Here is a 22,180-nt window from a genome sequence, read left to right as displayed (position 1 = left end):
ACTTAACCACATGTTTTGAGACAGAATAAATCAATATGTTGATCAATTCTAAAGTCTTTTCAAAACAGATGATCATAAAGAGAGTCTCCTGATGTTTAATAATTCATATTTAATAGTTTTGCTCTTTGGTGCTGCTTTATCTCAGGTGGTCTAAGAGCAGACAAAAGCTCTATGTGGTGTTTTGGGGCTATGGGGGGAGGAGGGAGCTGCAGAGAGCCAAGTAAGACTACAACTTTTAATTCCTGGTCTTTACTTAGTGTTGATTTAATAAATTAATCCTTATTTCTATAAATAACAGCTGCACCATCTAAAGTGGAATGACAAAAACTCTCCTAATAAGACCAGATCAGTTATCTTTAATGCCCACATTGGTTTTTGGGCACCACATAGACAGCTAGCGGTTGAAGGATGACATGTAGCTATGTAATCAGTGGTCAGATTGGGAGTCTGATCAAATTTGATTGGAGGCAACTCCTCTACAGAGAGCTTACCAGAGTTGCTCATTTGGGAAAATTGATCTGAAACAAAAAAACAAAGGTGTATCCTCTGATGGCCAGGGCCCTGAAAGTAGGAGGAGCACATGGTGGAACCTATAGCAAATTATAGGGGAACTTGTCCCCGCTTACCTTTCAGTGTAAATATGAGCATACAGTATGTATATGAGGTGTTGCTCTGATTGTTTAACTGGGTCTGTCTAACCTGCTTGGCCCTGTGGCTTTCCCACACCAGATGTATGCACAGAGGTCACACATACAAACATCTTGAGAGGGAATCCTTATGCACTGAGAACATTGAACATGCCGAGCTGACATTATTTTTACTTTCCTGGGGTTGTATTAACAAATGGTTTCCTGGTTGTGGCTACAGATCTGGACACCTGCGCTACTTTGTGGCTGCTATTTCTGCAGTTCATGGAAACCAATCTCAGAAAAGAGAAATCATATAATAAAGAAAATAATTGACACCAGAATATATTTCAGGTTATATATTTTATGTAGTAATACAAATAGCACAATTGGAAAAGGGTGTGCAAAAGTAATTACAGTCCTTGTTTTTGGCTTACATTGCATTCAACCCTATATTGTAACAGGCAAACACTGCAATGAATCCACACTTTGATGCTACTATCTCATACATTCTCATACATACAGTATCATTGTTCTCAGTTGCTTTTGACCATTGTTTACAGTCAAAATGTTGCAAATCCTGTCTTTTTAATCGATAGATGTGCTAAATTATATCTCAGCTGACCCAGTGAATTAGTTATAACTAATTCAAATCAGTTTACATCCAGATTCACTGCATATTTGCAGTTTTATGCAAGTCAGATCAAATACGGTTGATTTTTCTGGCAAAGACATGACAGTAGTATATCTCATGCAGCAGTCACATAAATTACCATTTAAAAAGTCACTATTGTTTCTACAATGTCTAAACTTTAATTATGCATCTGGACCAAATAAGGACTTGTAAAGGTGGTCAAAAACTGTTACTGACATCTGTAGGTGAAAAGAAAAGAAGAAAAAATCTGTTCAGATGCACACATGCTGAGAAAAAAGCTGTTCCTTTAACTCCATATCATATAGTGTGATCATGAAAAGGCTTCCACTGTCTTGGCTACCACAGTTAGTCAGATGGTGGTGTTGATGATGTCACTGATCCTGTCTTAAGTCTGCAAAGCATGATTTGAATAAGCTGGACACAGAAGATGTGAGAACTGAACACTTTTACCTACCAGGATATAGTCTGCACCCCCGTGAGGGGAAGAATAGATTCCACAAAAACAAAGTGCAAATGTCATGTAATCAGTCACTGCAGTAACATTTATGAAAGCCTGACTTCAACATAGGGGGAACTACCCAAAGCCCTTAATTATCATAAATGTCTTCAAGAAACAGAAGCTGAGGGACGTAAAGTTGTCCTCATAATCTCATGACCTGAACATCATCTTTGGAGAGATTGTAAACATGCTCTGCATGCAAAGATCATCGAAAACATCTCAGAACGTGAACAGTGGCTGAAAATTCCTAAATCCAAAATGAAAACACTCAGAAAACATTTAGGTCAGCGGTCTCCAACCTTTTTTGTGCCACGGGCCGGTTTATGTCCGACAATATTTTCACGGCCTTTAAGGTGTTGCGGATAAGTACAACAAAATAAAACCAGTATCGGTACCAAAAAAAGAAGATTTATTCATAACACAGGAAAAGATCCAGGGAAACCGAGTTAACGATAAAAACGATTTAAAAAAATAACGATAAAAACGCTGAAAACCATAAATTTCGCTCCCGAGCCTCAACCCTCGCAGCCCGGTACCGAACGACTCACGGACCGGTCCGTGGCCCGGGGGTTGGGGAGCGCTGATTTAGAGTTGTGATACCTGCTAGAAAAAGTTCAACACTGATCTAGTTACTTAGTAGTTAATATGTGAGACAAGTACTTTTTGCATACAACTGTGTCGTCATCAAAGTACTACAACAATTAGGCACATGGGTTAGTAATTAATGAAAGAACAATACTGCAGATAATACAGAGCAACAGAAGATAGACTGACACACAGAACATGAAAAACCAGAACATGTATGTGCTGCATCCTCCGCTTGCTGTTGGTCACAGTAGGGATCAAACTGTAGGCCGAAGTATCACGTCAAGAATTTCAACACAACATTCGAACACACAGTGCAGTGTATCTACAATCGAAGCCCATCATTTGCCAGCACCTAATGCATGAACTTCAAAACTTTAATATATCAACAGCTTACTGATGGAAAAAGCAGGTGAAATGATCCAGTCGCTGTCAGACCGTTTGATGGTTAGTATTGATTTTGTAAAATGTTTAAGTTATAGTTGTTTTTTTAATTTTATTTTATATTTTGTGTTTTTTCCAAGTCCAAGAGCTTTGGGTAAAGTGTTGATAAATTTCATTAAGACATTAGTAGTTGTAATACTTGTAAGTTTATCATGCAACGTGTGATTAAATGTAAAACTCACTGCCACGTCAACACAAACTACTCAAAAACAAAGCAGATCAAAAATATCAAGACTTCAGATGAGCAAATATATTCATACAGTCATTAGCAGAATGAAAACATGCCAGGATCAGATCTCCTCTGGAATATCGTGAAGATCTGAAAAAAAGAGAACAAATATAAATTCAGACCTCTAACATCAGTTTAACAGTGCAGTATTTTAGTGTCAAGTATCCAAACATAACGGGGGGAGGAACAAATTAAATTAAAGCTCATGTGTTTTGTTTGAGGAATGAGGGATGAGGATACAAAGGCAGTCAATAAACTCGTTGGTGGCTGGACTTCTGGAGTCACCCAAGTTCTTTAAAGCTCTGAATGTTGTGGAGCTGTTCGGATTTATACAGCTTTGCAACGTTGCATGGAAATTGTGGGGAGTACCTCTGGACTGGCAAGTTGGCTGCGGGTTGTTGTATAAAAAGCTAAGTGTAAACATGTAACCCATCTTTTTTCTGGGAAATCAAAAAGTAAATGGTTTGGGAAACGGTGTGGCTATGTCTTTATATCCTAATCAGACAACCAAGTACAGTAAAAGGTCTTAAGTGTGGTATTTGCATTTGGTTGCTGAGGAGAAGGGCTTAGACTAAAATGGAAGAAATCAAACGGGAACATTAGGAGTACCAAACCACATCAGCAGTTTGGTACATTTTTTTAGTTACATTTAGTTACATTTAGTTACATTTAGTTACATCTACAAATGACGATAAAGTTATTTTGTCAGAAAGTGTTTTGTAACATTTCTGTCCTGATGCTCAGTTATACAGGTAAATCCCAAAAGCTTGACTCTGTTCATCAGGACGTTTTCAGTGGGAGAAACGTTTCGTCACTCATCCAGGTGACTTCTTCAGTCTCAGCTGACTGCAGGTCAGTAACTTGACCATTAGTATGCAAATTGTCATGACCAGTGATCAACAACCACCGATCAGTGGCCATGAGTCCCATTCACAGAGAGCTGGGGAATGGCTGCAATCACAGAAGAGCCACCTCGTCAGGCCAGGACTCTGCAGTCTATTTACACCTACAGGCCAGTGGACTCTTTCAATGATGAGGATGTAACATCCTGGACAGGGAGGAGCGCTGGTTTGAGGGCAGAGTCAAGGAGGCCATTTACGTGAAAAGGGAAAGACCATCTCTGAATGGAGGAGGGGCCTAAGGGTGCATCTGTCACCATCTTACAATGCTGTGATTGCAGCCATTCCCCAACTCTCTGTGAATGGGACTCATGGTTGTTGATCAATGATCATGACAATTTGGATATTAATGATCAAGGAACTGACCTCCCAGCCCATTGTTCCTTCAGTGCTGCTGGTTTCAGTCATTGTGCAGATGTCCTGTTTAAAGGTTGGAAACCTGCAGTCAGCTGAGACTGAAGACGTCACCTGATGATGATGAAACGTTTCTCCCACTGAAAACGTCCTGATGAACAGAATCAAACATTCTAGTTTTCTTTAGTAAGGAAAAGTTATTACTATTTTTTACACAATAACTAAATTATTTTCAGAAAAAACAACTTGTTATTTTTCAATTAACACTCAATATGATTTGGGCTGTCACTTGAGAAACCGCTGTGCCAAAAACAAAAGAAATGGTAAATGGACAAGAAAGATATAGATACATAGACAGCAGTCGGTCACGTCGTGTCTGTCTGTTACCTAACCTTTGGAGCTTTCAGATGCAGTCCCATCGTCATCATCATCTGACGTCACATATACCTCTAGGTCAATGACTTGCTGCAGGCTTGACTGGTGAACAGAATCTTGGTTGGCTTGCATGTTATAAACTCCAGACATCTCTGTTTCTGACTGCATTGACAAAGGCTTAGACATCTAGGAAAGAGCAAAGAAACATGAGTAATGGGTACAGAAAACACAGCTGATTTACAACAACCACCAGGTTTATTTTACTCCTCTCAGAGGTTGTTTCTTTGGGCTTTTCTGCCTCTTTGTCAAATGCTTAACTTCCAAAGATCAAACTATCTGCTCCGCGTTCGGTTATCAACCTAGCTCAGCCATCACCAGATCAGCAGCCAGAGGTAGTGTGTCTGTTCTGTTCATGTTACAGTCAGTTTGTTTTTCACAGCTATCCTCGTTGTCTGTTCTGATCGAGCATATGTGATGGTCTGTATTCCCATGGATGGCCTGCATCTCCTGGTAGCGTTGTTCCAACTTTCTGTAAATAAACCTGTGTGACCTTTTCCCTGTGTCCTCTGTGTGTGGGTTCATGATTCTGTTCATGACAGAAGGATCTGACCTCCATGGAGTTAAAATTTGTTTAAAATCTGTGTCTTGGCGCCCCTTGTTGCCCCTATTATACTATATCAGTATAAGTAATTGAACTTACCTGAGAGGCCTGTTCTCCATACCGCTGTGAAGCAGGTGCAACCCCACTGGTGGCTTTCATTTGTCGGACCTGCCTCTCTAGCTCAGCCCGGGCCCTCTCGCTGTCTTTGAACCGATTTTCTGCATCCCTCAGTCTCAGCAGCTCTTCCTGCAGCAGGCTGTGTTGTCTCTGCAGAAGCGCCAGTTCTCCTATGGTTGACAATACAGTGGCTTCCCGATGGCCTCCATCTCGCAACAGAGGGCGCCATACTTCACTTGGAGACATGGTGCCCTGCTGCTGCAGTAACAGCTCCAAGATTGAGTCTTGCTTAATAACAGCACCCTGTCATATTACAAGGAGAATCCAGTGTCAGATATTTTTGGTTTGTGACAGAGTCAAATATGAAGTGTGTCTGTTGTGTTGTGATGTTTTAGAAAGATTCCACAGTTGTGTTATTTTGTAAAGGTGGATTCGCTTCTTTGTTTCTGGTAGATTTGACTTTTATTTACAAATATTTCAAACCAGTCGACCAAATAAGCACCAAAAGACTGCTGCGGATCAGCTTTAGTTTAGCTTTTACTGTGAAAAAAATCAAAACATGTATAAATAAAGAAATATTAAGCACTAAATGTACAGAAAGACATAAGAGAGAGAAATAGAAAAGTGATTAATTGCACATAAAAAAGTGGCAGGAGTGAGCAGCAGTACAAGTCTGAGCAGCACAAGATTGCAGTGTGAAGCTCATGCGTCTCATGTCTGCATGTCTTATGATGTCAGGCTCGTGTTGTCATGGCTACGTCTCTCAGTGTTTCCTGTTTTATTTTGTAGAGTCAGGAGTCTCCATGTTCAGTGTGTTTTGTTTTACTTCCCCTGTGGTGTCCTTATGTTCAGCTGTTTCCTCGTGTGTTCCCGTGATCACCTCCTGTGTGCGTTCAGTCTGTGTCAGGTTGTCTGTTTGGTTTCACGTCATGTCACAGAGATCTAACTGCTCAGGTTCATGTTGGGTTTATTTCACAGTTCCATGGTCCCATGAACCTGTTCAGTTCCATGTCTCTCGCCACAGTTTCCATAGTTATTTAGTTTTCCCAGTTTAGGTTTCAGTTAGTTGTGGCTATGTTTTTGTATTCATGCTTACCAGCCATAATAAACATCTCGCTGTTTGTTTAAACCTTGGGTCACTCTACACACCGTCAGCTCCCACTGACCGTGACAACACCTGCACTGCTACAACTGTCTGCTGGGACTGAACGACACTGCATTCGTTCTGAAGACAGTCTGCAAGCTGGTAAACTGCCCAAGGAAGAAACTTCTGAGGCTGGATCCTGTCACACTGTCCTTTGTTCTTTTCACTTTTTTATAGCAATAACTGGATGAGACACTCCTGAGAGTAATGTTTTCGGTAAATGGACTGATTCTTATAGAGCGCTCTCCCGGAGTGCTCAAAGCGCTGTAGACAACACACCCACTCATACAAGCACTTCTAAACACAAGTGCAAACTAATCTCCACACACCCTGATGTGAATGTTACCAAGCAGGTACTGTGTTAGGAGACCTGGGTCGTTGACGCAGAGTTTTGAAGGTTTTTTTTACTATTGTACTTTGATTCTTATTGTTTATTGTTTCTAGTCTTTTGGTTTCTTTCTTAATGTTCTGGTTTCTGTCTGTGTTTCTTGCTCTGTCTCCCCTGTCTGCTGCGTCCCCTTGAGAAGTCCATGTCTCTGTGTTATGTTTCCTGTTTTACTTTGAAGGTCCATGTCTGATGTTAATGTATCTGGTTTTGCTTCCCCTGTCTCGTCAGCCCTGATTTGTCCCAGCTGTGTTTCCCTCCTGTCTCTCATTCCCTGACTGCTCCCTCTGTGTATTCAAGCCCTGTGTTTCTGGGTCAGTGTCGTGATCTATCATCCCTCCATGCTGTGTGGTCCGGCCTTCTGCCTGCCAGTTTAGTTTCCAGTGTTTCCAGTGTTTCCAGTGTAGCCAGTGTAGCCAGTTGTGTCATGTAGAAATAAATCTTTATTTTGAGTCTGCGCTTTTGGGTCCACCTTACCATCACTACTGCCTGCACACAGCCTTCACATGACAGAAGATCGCGACCAGAACATGGCCCCCGCAGACTGTTTCTGCTGGAGGTTCTGGAGAACCGCTCCTGTATGACGAGCCAGAGGATTTGCAGCCCGGTCAGCTGGAGGGTTCGTGGCCCGACCCACCCCCTTCCCGGAGTAAACAGCGTTCACAACGCCGCCACTCCAGAACGACTGAGCACACCCCATTCATGGGAGAAAGTGAATGTTTATTGCCCTCTCCACTCGAGCATTCCAACCCAACCTTCTGCAATTTCTTTCACTGTGAGCAAGACTGTTTTTCACTCAGAGGATTTATTCTGTCTGAATCGGTTGATTCAGAGAATGTAAGTCTTGTTCCCGCTGGAGGGTCCGAGGGGCCCATCCAGCCTTCATCGCTTGCCGCGCCACCATCTGCGGCTTCCATGCCGTTGTCTGGTCCTGCCGCACAGCCGGCCTCCAGACCTCCTTCACCTGCGCCGCTGCCGCCATTGCCTTTCGCACAGTCGGCCTCGTGAACTGAACTGTTTAGGGCTGTTGTGCTGTCGACCTCTGGGCCCCCTGAACCTTTCAGAACTGTTTACTGTGTTCTTGAACATTTCATGGCTTTGCTTTGGACTCTGGCTCCTTGTTTTTAGTTTGTTTCATTTGTTTGTTTGAATTATTTTCAATATTTCTTGAAGCTGCTAAATTTAGCAGCACTCAGTGCAGTTGTGGCAGTTGCCTGCCTTCATTTTAAAAGGTTTGTAACATAATTTTCAGGAATTTTAGTTAAAGAGGATTACAAAAGTGAACAGGAAATACTGAGTTAAGTTATGTCAACTAATTCCCCTCAGAGACATGCTTTTATAAAATGTAGTTATTAATCATGTTAGTTTTATCGTAGTCAAAAAGTACATGTAGTCAGAACATTGGCATTCAGACAAGCTTTAAAGTTTATCAACTTAACAAAACTAAGGTGAAGGTGACCTCGTACACAGTGTCTGTAACATGTGGTGTGGTGTATGGAGTGCTGTGGCAGGTTAAGTCCGACTTACCTGGAGTGCATGAAGATAAACGCTGAGATTCACCAGCCTTTGGCAGATCTCCTGTCAGACACGAGCAGCATACTTATTACTGACTTCTGTTTTAAATGCACTTTAAATAAACAGACATACTTTAAAAGTTACTTACCATTAGCGGTGACTTGTCTTGTCGCTTCGTGCATTCCTTTATTAGGCAAAAACGTTTTCCACAGACAGCAGAGAGTGAAAACAGTTGAAGCAAAGTTATTACAGTTCACCAACTCAGAGAAACATTTCAGATTTTCCGCACAGATCCAGCTCGACCTGGATGGTTACACTCATGACACGCCCACACAGGGACAGAACTAACAAGGAACCAGGGGACCCGAGGCACCAATGCCCCAGACCCCACACCCAACCCAGGAGCACCTACCAACACAAGTATCCCAGGCACCATTCAACACTGCAAGGCAACATCCACTCACGTCCCCCACCACCACAAATCAGGACAGACACACAGACGCCCCTAAAACAAGAGTCCAGTGACTTCAGTGTGAACTGGAGTCACTCTGTCCTGTCTTTATTATACAGGAGAGCTTTTTGTATTCATCAAAAACTATACCGAAATATCTATAGTGGCTCGAAAATAAAAGAATGAAGGTCATACAATACATGACCTGCTGTGCTGATATTAAAATATGATTATTAGAGATATACTTGCAGTTAATGAAATTACTAAACACAAGTAAAGTTTGAATTTGACATTGAAAGCTAAATTCTTACTGACATTATTGATGTCAAAGATGAAAATTAAACTCTAGTTTTGCTGATAAAATAAAAGTGTCTGGACAAAATGACTCATCGGTCCCGTTAACTTTACTATATGCAACACAAACCAAATCTGAGACCATGTTCAGTTCCATAACTGCACCTCCAAACCCTTTCCCATCATCAACTCTTTGTCCTCACCTTTGCTGCAATAAAATGCTGGGCTCCATTGACCAACAGCTCTTGGTCACCTGAGAAGAGACAAAACACACTCAGTACTTGTCTTGGAGCGATATGTGCAATTTAACCTTTATTTAAAAAAAACAGAAGCTTTTTTATGTAATTCTAAGTTGTTGTTGTAACATAGTTTTCTGGTATCACTTTATAATGATGTCACACTATTAAGCATTAGTAAGGTAAGTATGCTTAATTCATCATTTATAAAGTATTACTCTTCATTAGTATGTAATTTATAAATGTGGATATAATTGTTTATTCTAGACTAAAAAGCTCACTCATAAGGCGCCCATGGTATATTTAGTGTAAATCAGTGACTGAGTGTTTTAAAGGTTTTCTTAATACTGCAGATTATAATTCATGGTTAATTCAGGCAGTTACCAGCAGGCCTGGACTGGTAATCTGGCATACCGAGTATTTGGATGGTGGCCCAGTGCACATGTGGGCTGATGTGTCCACATATTTTCTTTCCTTTGTCGTTGTAATTATACTGTCCAGTAAGCAGCATGAAGACCCGCTGCACATCGCACTGACAGCAGTTCATTTTCATTACTGACACCAAATCACCCAATCACATCCCTTACTGCAACCAGCCCCTCCCCTACTTTCCATGAATTCATGCACCTTTTTGAGAATTCAGATTTATGTGGCCATTAAATAGCAGTATTTACTGACTGAGTGCAGTAACATGCTAGGGAAATCAAGGCTCCATGATAACGCTCATTGATTTGGGATTCTCCTTCATGGTGGAGAACCACCTCGTAACCTGATCTCCTCCTCGCCCCACGGAGCTGCTCTGAGTTCTCACTGAATGAGGAGGAGGTGGAGTCCTTACTTCTTTCATTTAAGCTGTTCACCTGTGTGAAACGGCTATTTAGTCTAATTCAGCTGCACTAAAGCTAACAGACCACAAACCAGACGAAAGCTGAACCTCGGGAACGATCTAAAGAAGTTCCAAAGTCTCAAACATTCCAGAGACATTTTCCTGCATTACCAGTTTAATATGATGGACCCTTTCTTTATATTGTATACACGTATTTGTGAAGCTCTGTGAAAGATTTATTATTGTTTTGTAAAAACAATGTTCATGTTTTATGTTAAATGAAGAAATCTTTGTATGTTCAAGTTGAGCTGTCCTGTGGCTCCACCTCCTTGGTGCATCTTCCTCTTAAACCCCGCCTACAAACCTGCATTATTGTGCAAACCTCAGGTGTGTTATGTTTGCATCTGTATGTTCTGTACTTCTTTCTGTGTTGTCTGCGTCATGTCTCTGTTGGGAAAATAGCTGAGACGTAAATAACCTTCACTTCACAATTAACAAATAGTAATTGTCTTAATTAACCATGAATTACACTATGAAACCAGCATTTATAAAACCTCTATTAACCTCACAAACAATGAGCTCATATCTTAATCATCTTAATCATTATATAGAGGAATGGGCGTCCAAATACTTTGTTATTTATGTATTTAGAAATGTTACCATGAACACATTATGAGCTTATTAATCAAGAATGAACATTTATATCTGTATTCATACATTACATACTAAATAGGAGTGTTGTGTTCCAAATGATGACCAAAGCACTTACTAATACCTAACTAATGCCTGATAGTGCCACATTATAGGTTGTTACTATTTTTCTTAATGTATAAATCCATAATTAATTCAGTCAAACTTAAGATGATCATGAATGAGAGACTGAAACGCTGACTTACTACAGTCTACCACCTCCATGTGGCTGTGATGGCACAAAAGGCGGGTGTCCATGCTGAAGCCCAGAAGGAGTTCACTCAGCCTGTCCACTGTGAGGACACACACACACACACGCACACACACAAACACAAACACACACATATTTCTATTAACTTTACATCTTTTTCTATTTTTCTGTTCCCATGTTGATTCCTCCTGCATGTCTTGTGTTTGATCTCCTCTCTGTGTCAAAACTGCAGCACGTCAGATGTATATATAGTGCGTCAGTCAATGGTAAGTGAGCTCGATATGGCCAAAACAGCTGTTAACTTCCAAAGGGTCGTCGCGTCTCTTCTTAACCTAACTTCAACAACTCTTTGCTAAAGTTTCTTCCTTTCTCATCAACTTTATCCCCTGTAGTTACCACAGCTCTGCTCATCACCCTTGTTTTGAAAATTGCTACCAGTTCACTATTCCTCAGACATCCTCTCAGTTCCTCCACACGTATATCATGTAGACCATTTGCCTAGAACAGACGACGCAGCGACGAACAAAGGAAGACTGAGGACTTAAATGCACACATGAGGTGATCTGGGGAAGTGGAGACACATGAGAACACAGCTGACTAGAAGGAAACATAATGACAATACAGGGGAGAGTAACCCTAACTACAATAAACAAAGAACACCATACTCTTTCAAAATAAAACAGGAAACACAGAGACATAGACATGGAGATAGAACATGAACTTAACCTAACCAGAGACATGAAACATGACAGGTAGACACACGGACCAGGGAGAGATGACAAAAGGGACTAAGAAACCAAGGACTAAACTGCAAACTAGAAAACAACTAGATGTGTTAAACTACACATGTGGATACAAAAACAAGCGTTAGAACTTAAACCCTGGGCCACATGGCCCAGTACCGTGACACTTACTTACAATGATCCTCTGTACTTGCCGTATCTGTCCTGCTTTCGCTCTCATTTTCTTTATTGATCAGCTCATCAAACTCCTTCCATCTCAACACACTTTCTTTACTCACAGCAGACAGCACACTGTAAGCCTTTGCCTCTCTATCTCTTATTTGATGTACATTTAGTTCTTGCTCATTCAGTCTGTTTCCAGACGATACATAAAATACTGTAGTACAGTTTTCCTCACCGCTTCATCCAGCTTCTGCCATTCAGTCCTGGATTTTACCTTCACTTACTTCCTTATCTTGATTTCCAGAGGCACCTTGGTTTTTGAAAAATCCACAGCCATCAGCCCTACCTACCCAGCACTACCTCATCACCTCTGTTCCCTCGGTCTACATGTCCACTAAAGTCGGCTTCAGTCTTGAAGCTTTAGCCTCAGCCTCAACTATGTGACAGCTCACGGTCACTTCAGAAAAAATGCAGGGAGAAAAAGTGGATGTAGGAGTTTGGGTAGTAAATATTTTCATTCTTGTTTGCTACAAAATGTTTGTTTTTACTCATACTTCTAATTAAAATTATGTGAAGTTATGTACAAAAACAGTTATTTATTTTTTTGTTGAGTTGGATCAGATATTCACCTTCACATGTGAAGCATGCTAATATGAAACGTGGATAGTTACCCTCAGATGTGGCATCCAGTAATAGTTTTTCAGCACGAGGAGCTTGTGGTGTGTCAGCCCTAAACAAGTAGCGAGTGATGGGAGGCTGCAGGCTCTCCTGGCCACTTGTCACCTCTGCCAGTTCACAGAATAAAGTCACTCTTTCCTGCAGGAGCTCCAGCATCTCCTGGTCCTTGTGCTGCAGGTCAGCTGATTGGATGACAATCAATCAGTCATCAGTCTAAAACAGACGTGCAGAAAAACAAAGCCTGCCTCTTCACAGGTCTCCCTGGTTCATGTTGATCTGACAGAAAGGTCGGGCAGACCCCAGCCTTCACTGGACAAAATGAAAAAGCTGATGCAGGACGCTTTAGTTTGAAATACAGTTCATGTAAATAACTATTCAGTTCAATTTTCAGTTTAATTTTATTTGTATGAAACAAGCTCAGACATGGTCTAAACAGGAGGAGACCAGTGCAGCTATGACTGTGGAGCAGAAACGGTTTTTCCTGCTGATTCTTTGGTCGACTTGTTATTTGTTCATATCTTCATTTAACTTCCTAGTTTTAGTTTGTCCTGTTCTCAGTTCTTGGTTGTTGAGAGTTTAGTTCCACTCTTGTGCCAATTCCCCGATAAGTTCATGTCTGTTTCCTCGTTTAGTCACGTGCTTCACTTCCTCTGCTTCTGGTTAGATGTCACTGCTCCAAAATTGTTTGCAATCAATACATCAGAAAAAAAGCAGCTTGATGAGAGAAATTCTGTGAGGCATTTGATGGTTTTACCGTTACCAAAGCTGCTTTGCTCTTTATGGTTTTACTGTTTACTGTTGTTCCAAACTTGTGAAATGCTGCCTTCTTGTGCAAAAGCATTTACTGTGGGCAAAAACGCAATCCAAGATAATACTGGCATGTCAGAAGATCTAAACGATTCCTGACACTAGCACAGATGTTCTGCCTGTGGATACTACAGCAGTTTACATTTTTAGATCAGGTTTGGTATGTTTGATACTCTGACAGGGCCTTTGGATTTGGTTTGGAGATCACAGTGATGTTCGGTCCAGTGGAACCTCTGTATTTGGTAAAAGTATGGAAACCTTTAAATAACTATTTAGGACCAAAAGGGTGAAAGAAAACCTGAGTATTCATCTTTTTGGTTAAAGTTTGTGGTAGAGAACACGTAGCCACCAGTAAGACTAAGCTACCATGTCGTCTTTTTCTGGTTCCCAGGTATTTGAAATGTGAATGTAATTCAGTTAGTCTGTATATTCTCCTGACCTTTGAGCCTCCTCAGGTGAGCCTTGTGTTCCGACTCTATCAGGGGAAACTCCTCTCTTGATGGACACCTGAACACACAAAATCCAGACCACACATGCCGTCTTATCAGTCACATAACAGACACGAACGTTTTAGATTTGTCGTTTTTTTGTTCATAAACTAATTAGTAGACATTTATACCTCAATAATTAAACAGTTTATCACAACTTGGGTCTCATTTTTGTAACTCGACTTTATTACCCTGCCCTCACCTATGGTTACAAGCTCTGGGTAGTGACCAAAAAACGGGTACAGACAGAAATGAGCTTCCCCTGAAGAGTGTCTGGCCTCTGGGGTGAGGAGCTCAGCCATCTGGGAGTTATTATTAGTATTATTATTATTATTATATAGGAACCAGTGTGCCGACCTCATAACCTATAGGAGGAAAGTACAGGCTCTATGAAAAACATGCTACATTTATTCTGCTCTGCAAATGCAAATAAATGTTTGTGTTTTCTGTGGGATTTACAGTCCATAATTGTCTCTGGGTAATTACATTTTTCTTTATATTTTCCAAAATGCAGAAATAAGACCCAAGATGTAATAAACTTCAGTTTGTAGACTACAAACCGATGGAAAGCTTTAGCATGTGTTGTGTGTGCATTTACCCACTTGCTGACAGCGTGCTGTACATGGCGTATCCAGATGTTCTTGTCATCCTTGGAGGCAGCATAAAACTCGTACATCTCAGGAGGGGTGGAATCACTAATCAGATACATGCCTCGTTCCTGATTGGCTATGTCCCTTACTATTAGGTTCTGAAGGGACAGTACTGGAGGCTTGTCCTACAACGTACAACATGGATAGTTTTAGTGAAATAAAGAGAAAAACTTGTTGTAACTATGTGTTTTTTTCACCCTCGTTTATCTTTTATTTTCCATTTTAAATAAACGACTTAGTTCAGTTACATGAAGGCTTACACACACACACACACGCACACACACACCTCGAACAGGTAAAACAGCCAGGACACACCTAAAGATACAGATTCTGTGCATTTCTGTTAGCATGCTTAGCATGCCGCAGCTATTTGGTTACCAGTAATGCGCGTCATTGTACTTTCTCTTTCTTGCTGCATTCGCTCTCTGTCACCTGCTTCATCGCTGTCTGTGTGTAAGCAGTATTTACTTATTTATCCATATTTATTTAGTGTTTTGAAATATCCTTTTCAAAACAAAAGGGTTACAATGTTTAAAAAATGTCTTTCCAAAAATGATGCATTTGTGTAATTAGTTTTAGCATGCTTTGGGGGGGTTTTGGTTAGTTTTTTGTGTGTTTTTAACATGTGTGCAAATATTTTCTTACCATAGATGGAAAGATGCACCTCTGGTCCTTCTCCTGCAGAAACACCAGGATGTCAGACATCAGTAAGACCTGTATATCTACACAAACACACACATAAACATTTTTTTAGACTAGAATCACCCTTTAGTGTCATTGTATAAAATCTTTACTTAATGCAGTGCAGGATGGTTCTGGGTTTAAATGCGGAAGTGTGGAAGATAGACAGAGGACCTGTAGGAAACCAATGCAGGCAACCATAGAGAAAGACGCCACCACCCAGCAGGTTCAATCCCAGGCTTTCAAACCTTGGCAACAACAACACAGCCCCTTTCTAAAACTTGAATTTCAATTTAGTTGTACTTATACAGCTCCAAATCACAACAGCAGTTGCCTTAAGGCACTGAGAGATTAATATTGCAAAGTAGGGACCTACAATAATACAGAGAAAACAGAGAAAACAGAGAAAAACGAAATCATTGGATCTCCTTTGAGCCCTTTGGTGCTTTTAGCAGGAAGAAACCTCCAGCAGAACCAGGCTCAGGGAGGGGCGGGGCCATCTGCTCCAACCAGTTGGGGTCAGGGGACAGAGACAGGACAAGTTATCAATCAATATAATAATATTTTTTAATTATAATTAATAATAGTAGAATATTCATAATAAAACGAAGAATGGATCCTCCTTTAACTAAGGGAGGATTCAGGGTCACCTGATCCAGCCCTAACTATGCTTTAGCAAAAAGGAAAGTTTGGGCTATGCTCTAATGGGGTGATATGTTATTATAAAGCTATTAAGATGTTTGTTTGCTTGTTTGTGATTGAAAGGATTTTACATTTGGATTTAACAGGGAGCCAATCATGAGAAGCCAGTATGGGAGTAATATGTTATTTCTTATTTGTCGTGTTAAGGCCGTCATTTTCTCCATGGGTGTTAAAATCACCCACACCACTCGGACAGCCAGCAATTGAATATGACCGTGTCTGACATTGTTTGTTAAAGAAAAACAAAAAAGATAAATGCTCATATTTTATGAGCATAAACAACAACAAAAAATCAGTTAAATGTGAGGAGTGAAATGAAAATTAATCAGTAAGATACAAGGTAACAACATAAGTCTCTTATTCTGGGCAAACACATCAGGTGGACCTTGTCCTCCACCGACATTCTTCTTCGTCTTTTGGTGTGTTGTTCATTTTTCATATCGGCTTTGATGTTTCTTTTTTTACCGGATCCATAATCCATGCCTCGGGGAACTAACATTAACATAACTACCTTGTTAATGTCACAGTCCTGGGTCGGTCTTTGAGTTCATTTCTAGTATCTTGGCTTCTGTTCCTGTGCTCCGTGTTCCCTCTGTGTCCTCAGTCAGTCATGTCTCTATGTCTCAGTGTTAAGACAGCATTGTTGTGTATGTCTCTTGCGTTTCCTGTTTTACTTTGAAACTCCATGTCCTATGTCAGTGTATTCTGTTTTCCTCCCTGTCCTCATGTTTAATTAGGTTCAGCTGTGTCTCCCTCCTGTTGTGCATTTCCCTCGTTACCTTGTGTGTATTTATGCTCTGTGCTGTCCTCTGTCTCTTGTCGGTCTGTCTGCATTTATTCTTGCTTGCCTTTCTTGCTTGGCGATCGTGGCTCAAGAGTTGGGAGGTCGCCTTGTAATCGGAAGGTTGCCGGTTCGAGCCCCGGCTCGGACAGTCTCGGTCGTTGTGTCCTTGGGCAAGACACTTCACCCGTTGCCTACTGGTGGTGGTTAGAGGGCCCGGTGGCGCCAGTGTCCGGCAGCCTCGCCTCTGTCAGTGCGCCCCAGGGTGGCTGTGGCTACAATGTAGCTGCCATCACCAGTGTGTGAATGTGTGTGTGGATGTAGTGTAAAGCGCTATACAAATACAGGCCATTTACCATTTAATTCTAGTTGTGCAGAGTGTCCCAACTTTTCATTGTGCACAGCCGTACTTACTTTTATTATTGTTTTTATTTCATTATATTTGTCATTTTTTAAATTGAGAATTTGTTTCATAATTGAGATTCACGGTTTTTAAGGTGCATTTTAATGTTGTTTAGTGTTAATGACAGAATAATTACATAAGCCAACGTATAACGTGTGTTTTATATATACAGTCTGTACATCAGGGGTGTCCAACTCCAGGCCTGGAGGGCCGGTGTCCTGCAGGTTTAGATGTGTTCTTGATCCAACACAATTTAAATGACCTCCTCAAAATGTCCTGAAGTTCTCCAGAGGCCTGGTAATGAACTAATCGTGTGATTCAGGCGTGTTGACCCAGGGTGAGATCTAAACCTCCCTCGAGGCCTGGAGTTGGTCACCCCTGCTGTAAAGGTCAACTGAGGCTGATTTAAATGTTCAGTTTTGACTTGATGGTATTTTGTCAATATGAACCAAAATCTCTGAGGAGTCTTTTCACCACCTCGTTGAATCTATGCCATAAAGAATTAAGACAGCTAGTAATAGGACAATAGTCAGTGTCTACCTGTTGTCTACCTGTTGTATTATGTTTATTTTATTAAATATTAATCACCCAATTGTTGTGTACCTTTGAGTCGTGATCCTGGAGTTTTCCAGAAAAGGGTCCCTTCACGGATAAGTCTCCGTCGGAGTAACTCTCCAGCTTTAAATATTCCTCCATCCCGTACTATGGCCTCAGCCCTTGGGTCAAGCTTGGCATGGATTTCCTGAAGCCGCTGCGTTTTCTCCAGATCGTCCATCTGCCGACAGGAAATTCAATCTTACATTTTCAGTTTGATTAAATCATCTGAATGAACCAGCGAGCTAATCTGAGTCGGCTAAAATGGATGTTACAAGGAGATTTGTAAGATCCGTTTCGAAACGGTGATGGAGGTGGAGGTGTGCTCTGAAGAGAAGAGGAATGAACATCACTTAGACAAAATAAATGTGTGTGAATTGGAGGGAGTCAGGCGGAAAGATGAACATACAAAGTCTAAGTGTTTAAAAATGAAGCTGAGTTTTACTGAGTTTTAGTAAAAGTAGAGGAATAGTAAGGTCTTATTACTAAATGTTATTCTATTGAAACTAATAAATACTACATATTATGACTGTATTACAGTGTAATACATTATAAGACAGAAAATACGATGAGATTTTTCAGTAGATAAAAAACAGAAGTAAATCAGTCTTAGAAATAAACAAAGATCTCGAGTATGAGCTAAAAGCACTTGTGTGGAAGTTTAGAGCCTGTCGAACAGGGCAGGCAATTGTTTGTCCTGTAAATGCTACAAATCCTCTCTCTGGTTAGTGAAACAAGTCGTCCACTTTACAGCTGAGGTAGGAGAACAAATGAATGCTGGGTTGTTAGCACAAGCTAAAAACTAGAGATCTAAAGACCTAATCTAAGCGTCATTTAGGAAGAATGAGTGTTTGCACTGACTTGTACTTGATGTCTGAATGTGTAAGATTTAGAAAAGAACATAAATTCTTTGTGAGTTTGCTGATATTTGAATATGAAGAGAATGAATGACGCACAGATTATTGCACAGGGAGCAAACACTTCAGTACCTGTTGGTCTATTGAACTAAGCAGTTCTCTGATCATCAGCAGAGCCTGGGCCACAGAGGAAGCTTCTTCTTCATCATCTGGATAAAATAGAAACAATCATCTGATTCATCTCTAATTTCAGTAAAACTGTGAAGTTTGAATTTCATCTTCTGACAATTTTTTCAAAAGAAAGAAAGAAATATGAATTTGCATATATGAGTTTTAATTTACTAAATCCAGCTCACAAAAGCTTCATGTACCAAATATATTACCCTGGGTGTTAAAGGGTTAGGTTTACAGTAAATAACAGAAAAATGGAGAAGAGGAAAAAGTTCCCATTGAAGCCTGGTTTTGCTTCGTTGTGTGGAACCATGAATGTTAGTTAAATGTGAAAACCAGCATTTTTTAATTTTCTAGTGACATTGTAGATCTGAGAAAAGAAGGAGGCAGATGACTGGGATGAGTCACCTGTTGTGTTGTCCAGAATGCGCTGAATAAGTGCAGGATACTTGAACATCCGCTGAGTCACCAATAAGATGCACTCTTGAACACCATGGCAACGTAGCAAGGGTCCTCGACTCACCTGCTGCTAAGAGACAGAAAGGAAGCTTTAATTTTTCATCATTATTTAAAAGCGATCAGTTTGAATCATACACTCAGCAGAGCTGAAGTCAAAAGTATGACTTTTCTCCACGAAGTCATGGTTTCAACCAGCTTCCACGAGGGTGGCCTGAGGGCGCGACAATGTCTAGCTAGCCCTGTGCTAACTGTATCGACACTGTATCGACACTGTATCGACACTGTATCGACACTGTATCAACACTGTATCGACACTGTATCGACACTGTATCAACACTGTATCGACACTGTATCGACACTGTATCAACACTGTATCGACACTGTATCGACACTGTATCGACACTGTATCGACACTGTATCAACACTGTATCGACACTGTATCGACACTGTATCAACACTGTATCAACACTGTATCGACACTGTATCGACACTGTATCAACACTGTATCGACACTGTATCAACACTGTATCAACACTGTATCGACACTGTATCAACACTGTATCAACACTGTATCGACACTGTATCGACACTGTATCAACACTGTATCGACACTGTATCGACACTGTATCGACACTGTATCGACACTGTATCGACACTGTATCGACACTGTATCGACACTGTATCAACACTGTATCAACACTGTATCGACACTGTATCGACACTGTATCGACACTGTATGTGTGAGTGCATGATTGGCATTTGTCACAGAATAGCAGAATTGGCAGGTCCACCCTGGTATCCTGTGCTGTCCACACATAAGTGCAGGTTCACACTGAACACACGTGATATACTTAAGAGGACCCGGAGAAGTCGTGGGGAACACTCTGCTGCCCGGACAAGTTTAGTGGTGGGCCAGTGATGGTCGGGGTGGCCTGTCTGTGCTTCATCAGTACCTAAGATAAATGCACTGCCTGATAAAATGAACAGAACACTTGGAAAAAACATCAGATATCAATGGGGGGGAAAGAATTCGCACACGGGTCTCTACAGGCTGAGCAACGCCATCCTGACCGTCGTTAAGTATCAGTGGGAATTCCTCTGCCCCACTGTACCCTGCACTGGTGCAGTGGTTAACTGGGCTGCTCCTGGTGCACTTTATCTGGCGCAAATGTGCAGGCAGATGTAAAAGTAGATCCCCCAGGTCACCATCTGCCGTCTCATTAGGAGCATGTCCCAACATTGTCAGTCATACAAACTCCTGAGTACCGTTAGTAAAATGGGAGAGCCTGCTGCGCCATTCTTTAAATTCAGCCGTCTGTAGGTTCATAATTTCATTTCATTCCATCAAACAATGAGGCATCCTTTCATTCCTAACTCATTACCATCTGTACCAGTATCAGTATCCAGCATGAATGTTTTCCCCATTAAGATCTGATGTGTTTTCCAAGTGTTCTTTTAATTTTAGGGGGCAGTGAATTTATCTTAGGCACCGATGAAGCATTTCCTCCACTCTTCAATTGAAGCTGCGTTTTCTTTTTCTTGAACGTGTCCTCTTGTTCTGAAACAGCATTTTTGCCCTTTTTTAACCAATTATAGCAGCGACATCTGGTTCCTTATGTCTTTCAGACATGCTCATTCAAACCCTTTAGCTCTCCTCCGACATGATCAACATCTTTAGTCTATGCTTAGTAAAATTAAAATGCCTTTAGTATGAAACATTGTAGGTGCCAAGTAAGCCAGTTATTTAATTATGCTTATTGTTGCTTTATTGTTCATATTTATTATGCTGCTGCGTCGTCAACAGCAGCACCAACAACAACTGGTAACAAGCCCTCGCGGTCACACGAGGCTGCTGATGCTGGAAACAGCTGTGGAGGAGTGCAGCAGGAAGGCCAGCAGTCCCAACAACAATATGAGGAAGAGAGGGAGGAAGGTGAAATAATAATTAGGAAGTATAATTGGAACAAGTCTTGGTAGGTCGGTACGGTCGTTAACATATACATATGTCCATGCATGTGTCTCCTACCCGTATGAAGAACTGGAACTTCTTGTCTTTAGCGAGCAGCTCCTTGTATAATTTGACAGCCTTTAAGTGTCGGCTACAGAACTCAGCATAAGTCTTCTGCATGTCATCTGCAGACTGGCCTGAGAACTGGCAGAAGAACACAAACAAGTCACGTTACTGTGGATATGAGTCAGTAAGGGGAAGTCAGCAGAATCACAAACCTGCTCTACTAGAATATCCCCCAGCTGATGAATGGTGTAATTGTGGTTGGATCCAGGTTGCAGGCTGTTCTTGCGCCGCAGGAGAAGTTGTGCCAGAAACTGGGAATGTATCTTGATGAGCTGGTCCAGGCAGGGAAACATAGCATGCACGGTGCTGGGCTCTAACTGAAGCTCCTCCAGCATGCCCTGTCGAAACACCCTCTCCATGATCTGCAGTGTCTGCATGTGGTGCAGCTCTGTATGGATCAGCTCTAAGAGACACACACACGTATAACAAAGGTGAGATGAGATGCATACGACATTTTTAAATGACAACCATTGCATATTTCTAAACGGTGACATACTGATTTGTTTTCTATGTGTGTCCATATGCAAACACATGTATAACGTTTAGCAATAGACTGAACGTCTGCATATGAGGCAGAAATGATGAAAAATAGATCATGTTTTTGTCACCATAGATGACATCCTGCCTCTTGATAACATTTTTGCGATGTGTCTGTAAGTAACTGCTATCCACAGCCATGCTCCACGAGTCAGCCTTAAAGTCCTGGCCCTCAAGCTCGATCTCCTCCAGGACTGAGGCGTAGTACAGTTCTCCTAAAGAGGAAAAGAAGATCAGTATGAAAGACTGCAGACTCA

The 22,180-nt window shown here is 41.2% G+C and overlaps 1 protein-coding gene across 4 annotated transcripts in view; it reads right to left on the bottom strand.

The window, feature by feature from the left end:
- Positions 1 to 970: 970 nt before the first annotated feature.
- LOC146683785 (rho guanine nucleotide exchange factor 2-like) overlaps positions 971 to 22,180 on the bottom strand; it is a 37,809-nt gene continuing 16,599 nt past the window's right edge. For 3 of the 4 annotated variants that reach the window (XM_085446891.1, XM_085446890.1, XM_085446888.1), the window contains exons 7-23: positions 21,995 to 22,138; positions 21,539 to 21,789; positions 21,339 to 21,464; positions 19,262 to 19,382; positions 18,815 to 18,891; positions 17,835 to 18,006; positions 15,310 to 15,386; positions 14,617 to 14,789; positions 13,966 to 14,033; positions 12,713 to 12,901; positions 11,132 to 11,218; positions 9,377 to 9,426; positions 8,577 to 8,612; positions 8,441 to 8,491; positions 5,367 to 5,687; positions 4,684 to 4,852; positions 971 to 3,128 (exon numbers count right to left, since the gene is read on the bottom strand). In XM_085446891.1, the coding sequence (XP_085303017.1) occupies positions 3,100 to 3,128; positions 4,684 to 4,852; positions 5,367 to 5,687; positions 8,441 to 8,491; positions 8,577 to 8,612; positions 9,377 to 9,426; positions 11,132 to 11,218; positions 12,713 to 12,901; positions 13,966 to 14,033; positions 14,617 to 14,789; positions 15,310 to 15,386; positions 17,835 to 18,006; positions 18,815 to 18,891; positions 19,262 to 19,382; positions 21,339 to 21,464; positions 21,539 to 21,789; positions 21,995 to 22,138 (2,141 nt within the window). In that variant the 3' untranslated portion in view covers positions 971 to 3,099. The remainder of the gene's footprint in view (positions 3,129 to 4,683; positions 4,853 to 5,366; positions 5,688 to 8,440; positions 8,492 to 8,576; positions 8,613 to 9,376; positions 9,427 to 11,131; positions 11,219 to 12,712; positions 12,902 to 13,965; positions 14,034 to 14,616; positions 14,790 to 15,309; positions 15,387 to 17,834; positions 18,007 to 18,814; positions 18,892 to 19,261; positions 19,383 to 21,338; positions 21,465 to 21,538; positions 21,790 to 21,994; positions 22,139 to 22,180) is intronic. The other variant, XM_085446889.1, reaches the window with a different exon arrangement.

Source organism: Copadichromis virginalis, linkage group LG22 (genome assembly GCF_057382275.1).
Source record: "Copadichromis virginalis isolate Kocher_CV1m ecotype Utaka linkage group LG22, C_Virginalis_male_GT1.1, whole genome shotgun sequence".
Classification (NCBI taxonomy): Eukaryota; Metazoa; Chordata; class Actinopteri; order Cichliformes; family Cichlidae; genus Copadichromis; species Copadichromis virginalis.
Note: the sequence above shows the minus strand (reverse complement) of the source record. Positions and strands in the feature narration are given on the sequence as shown.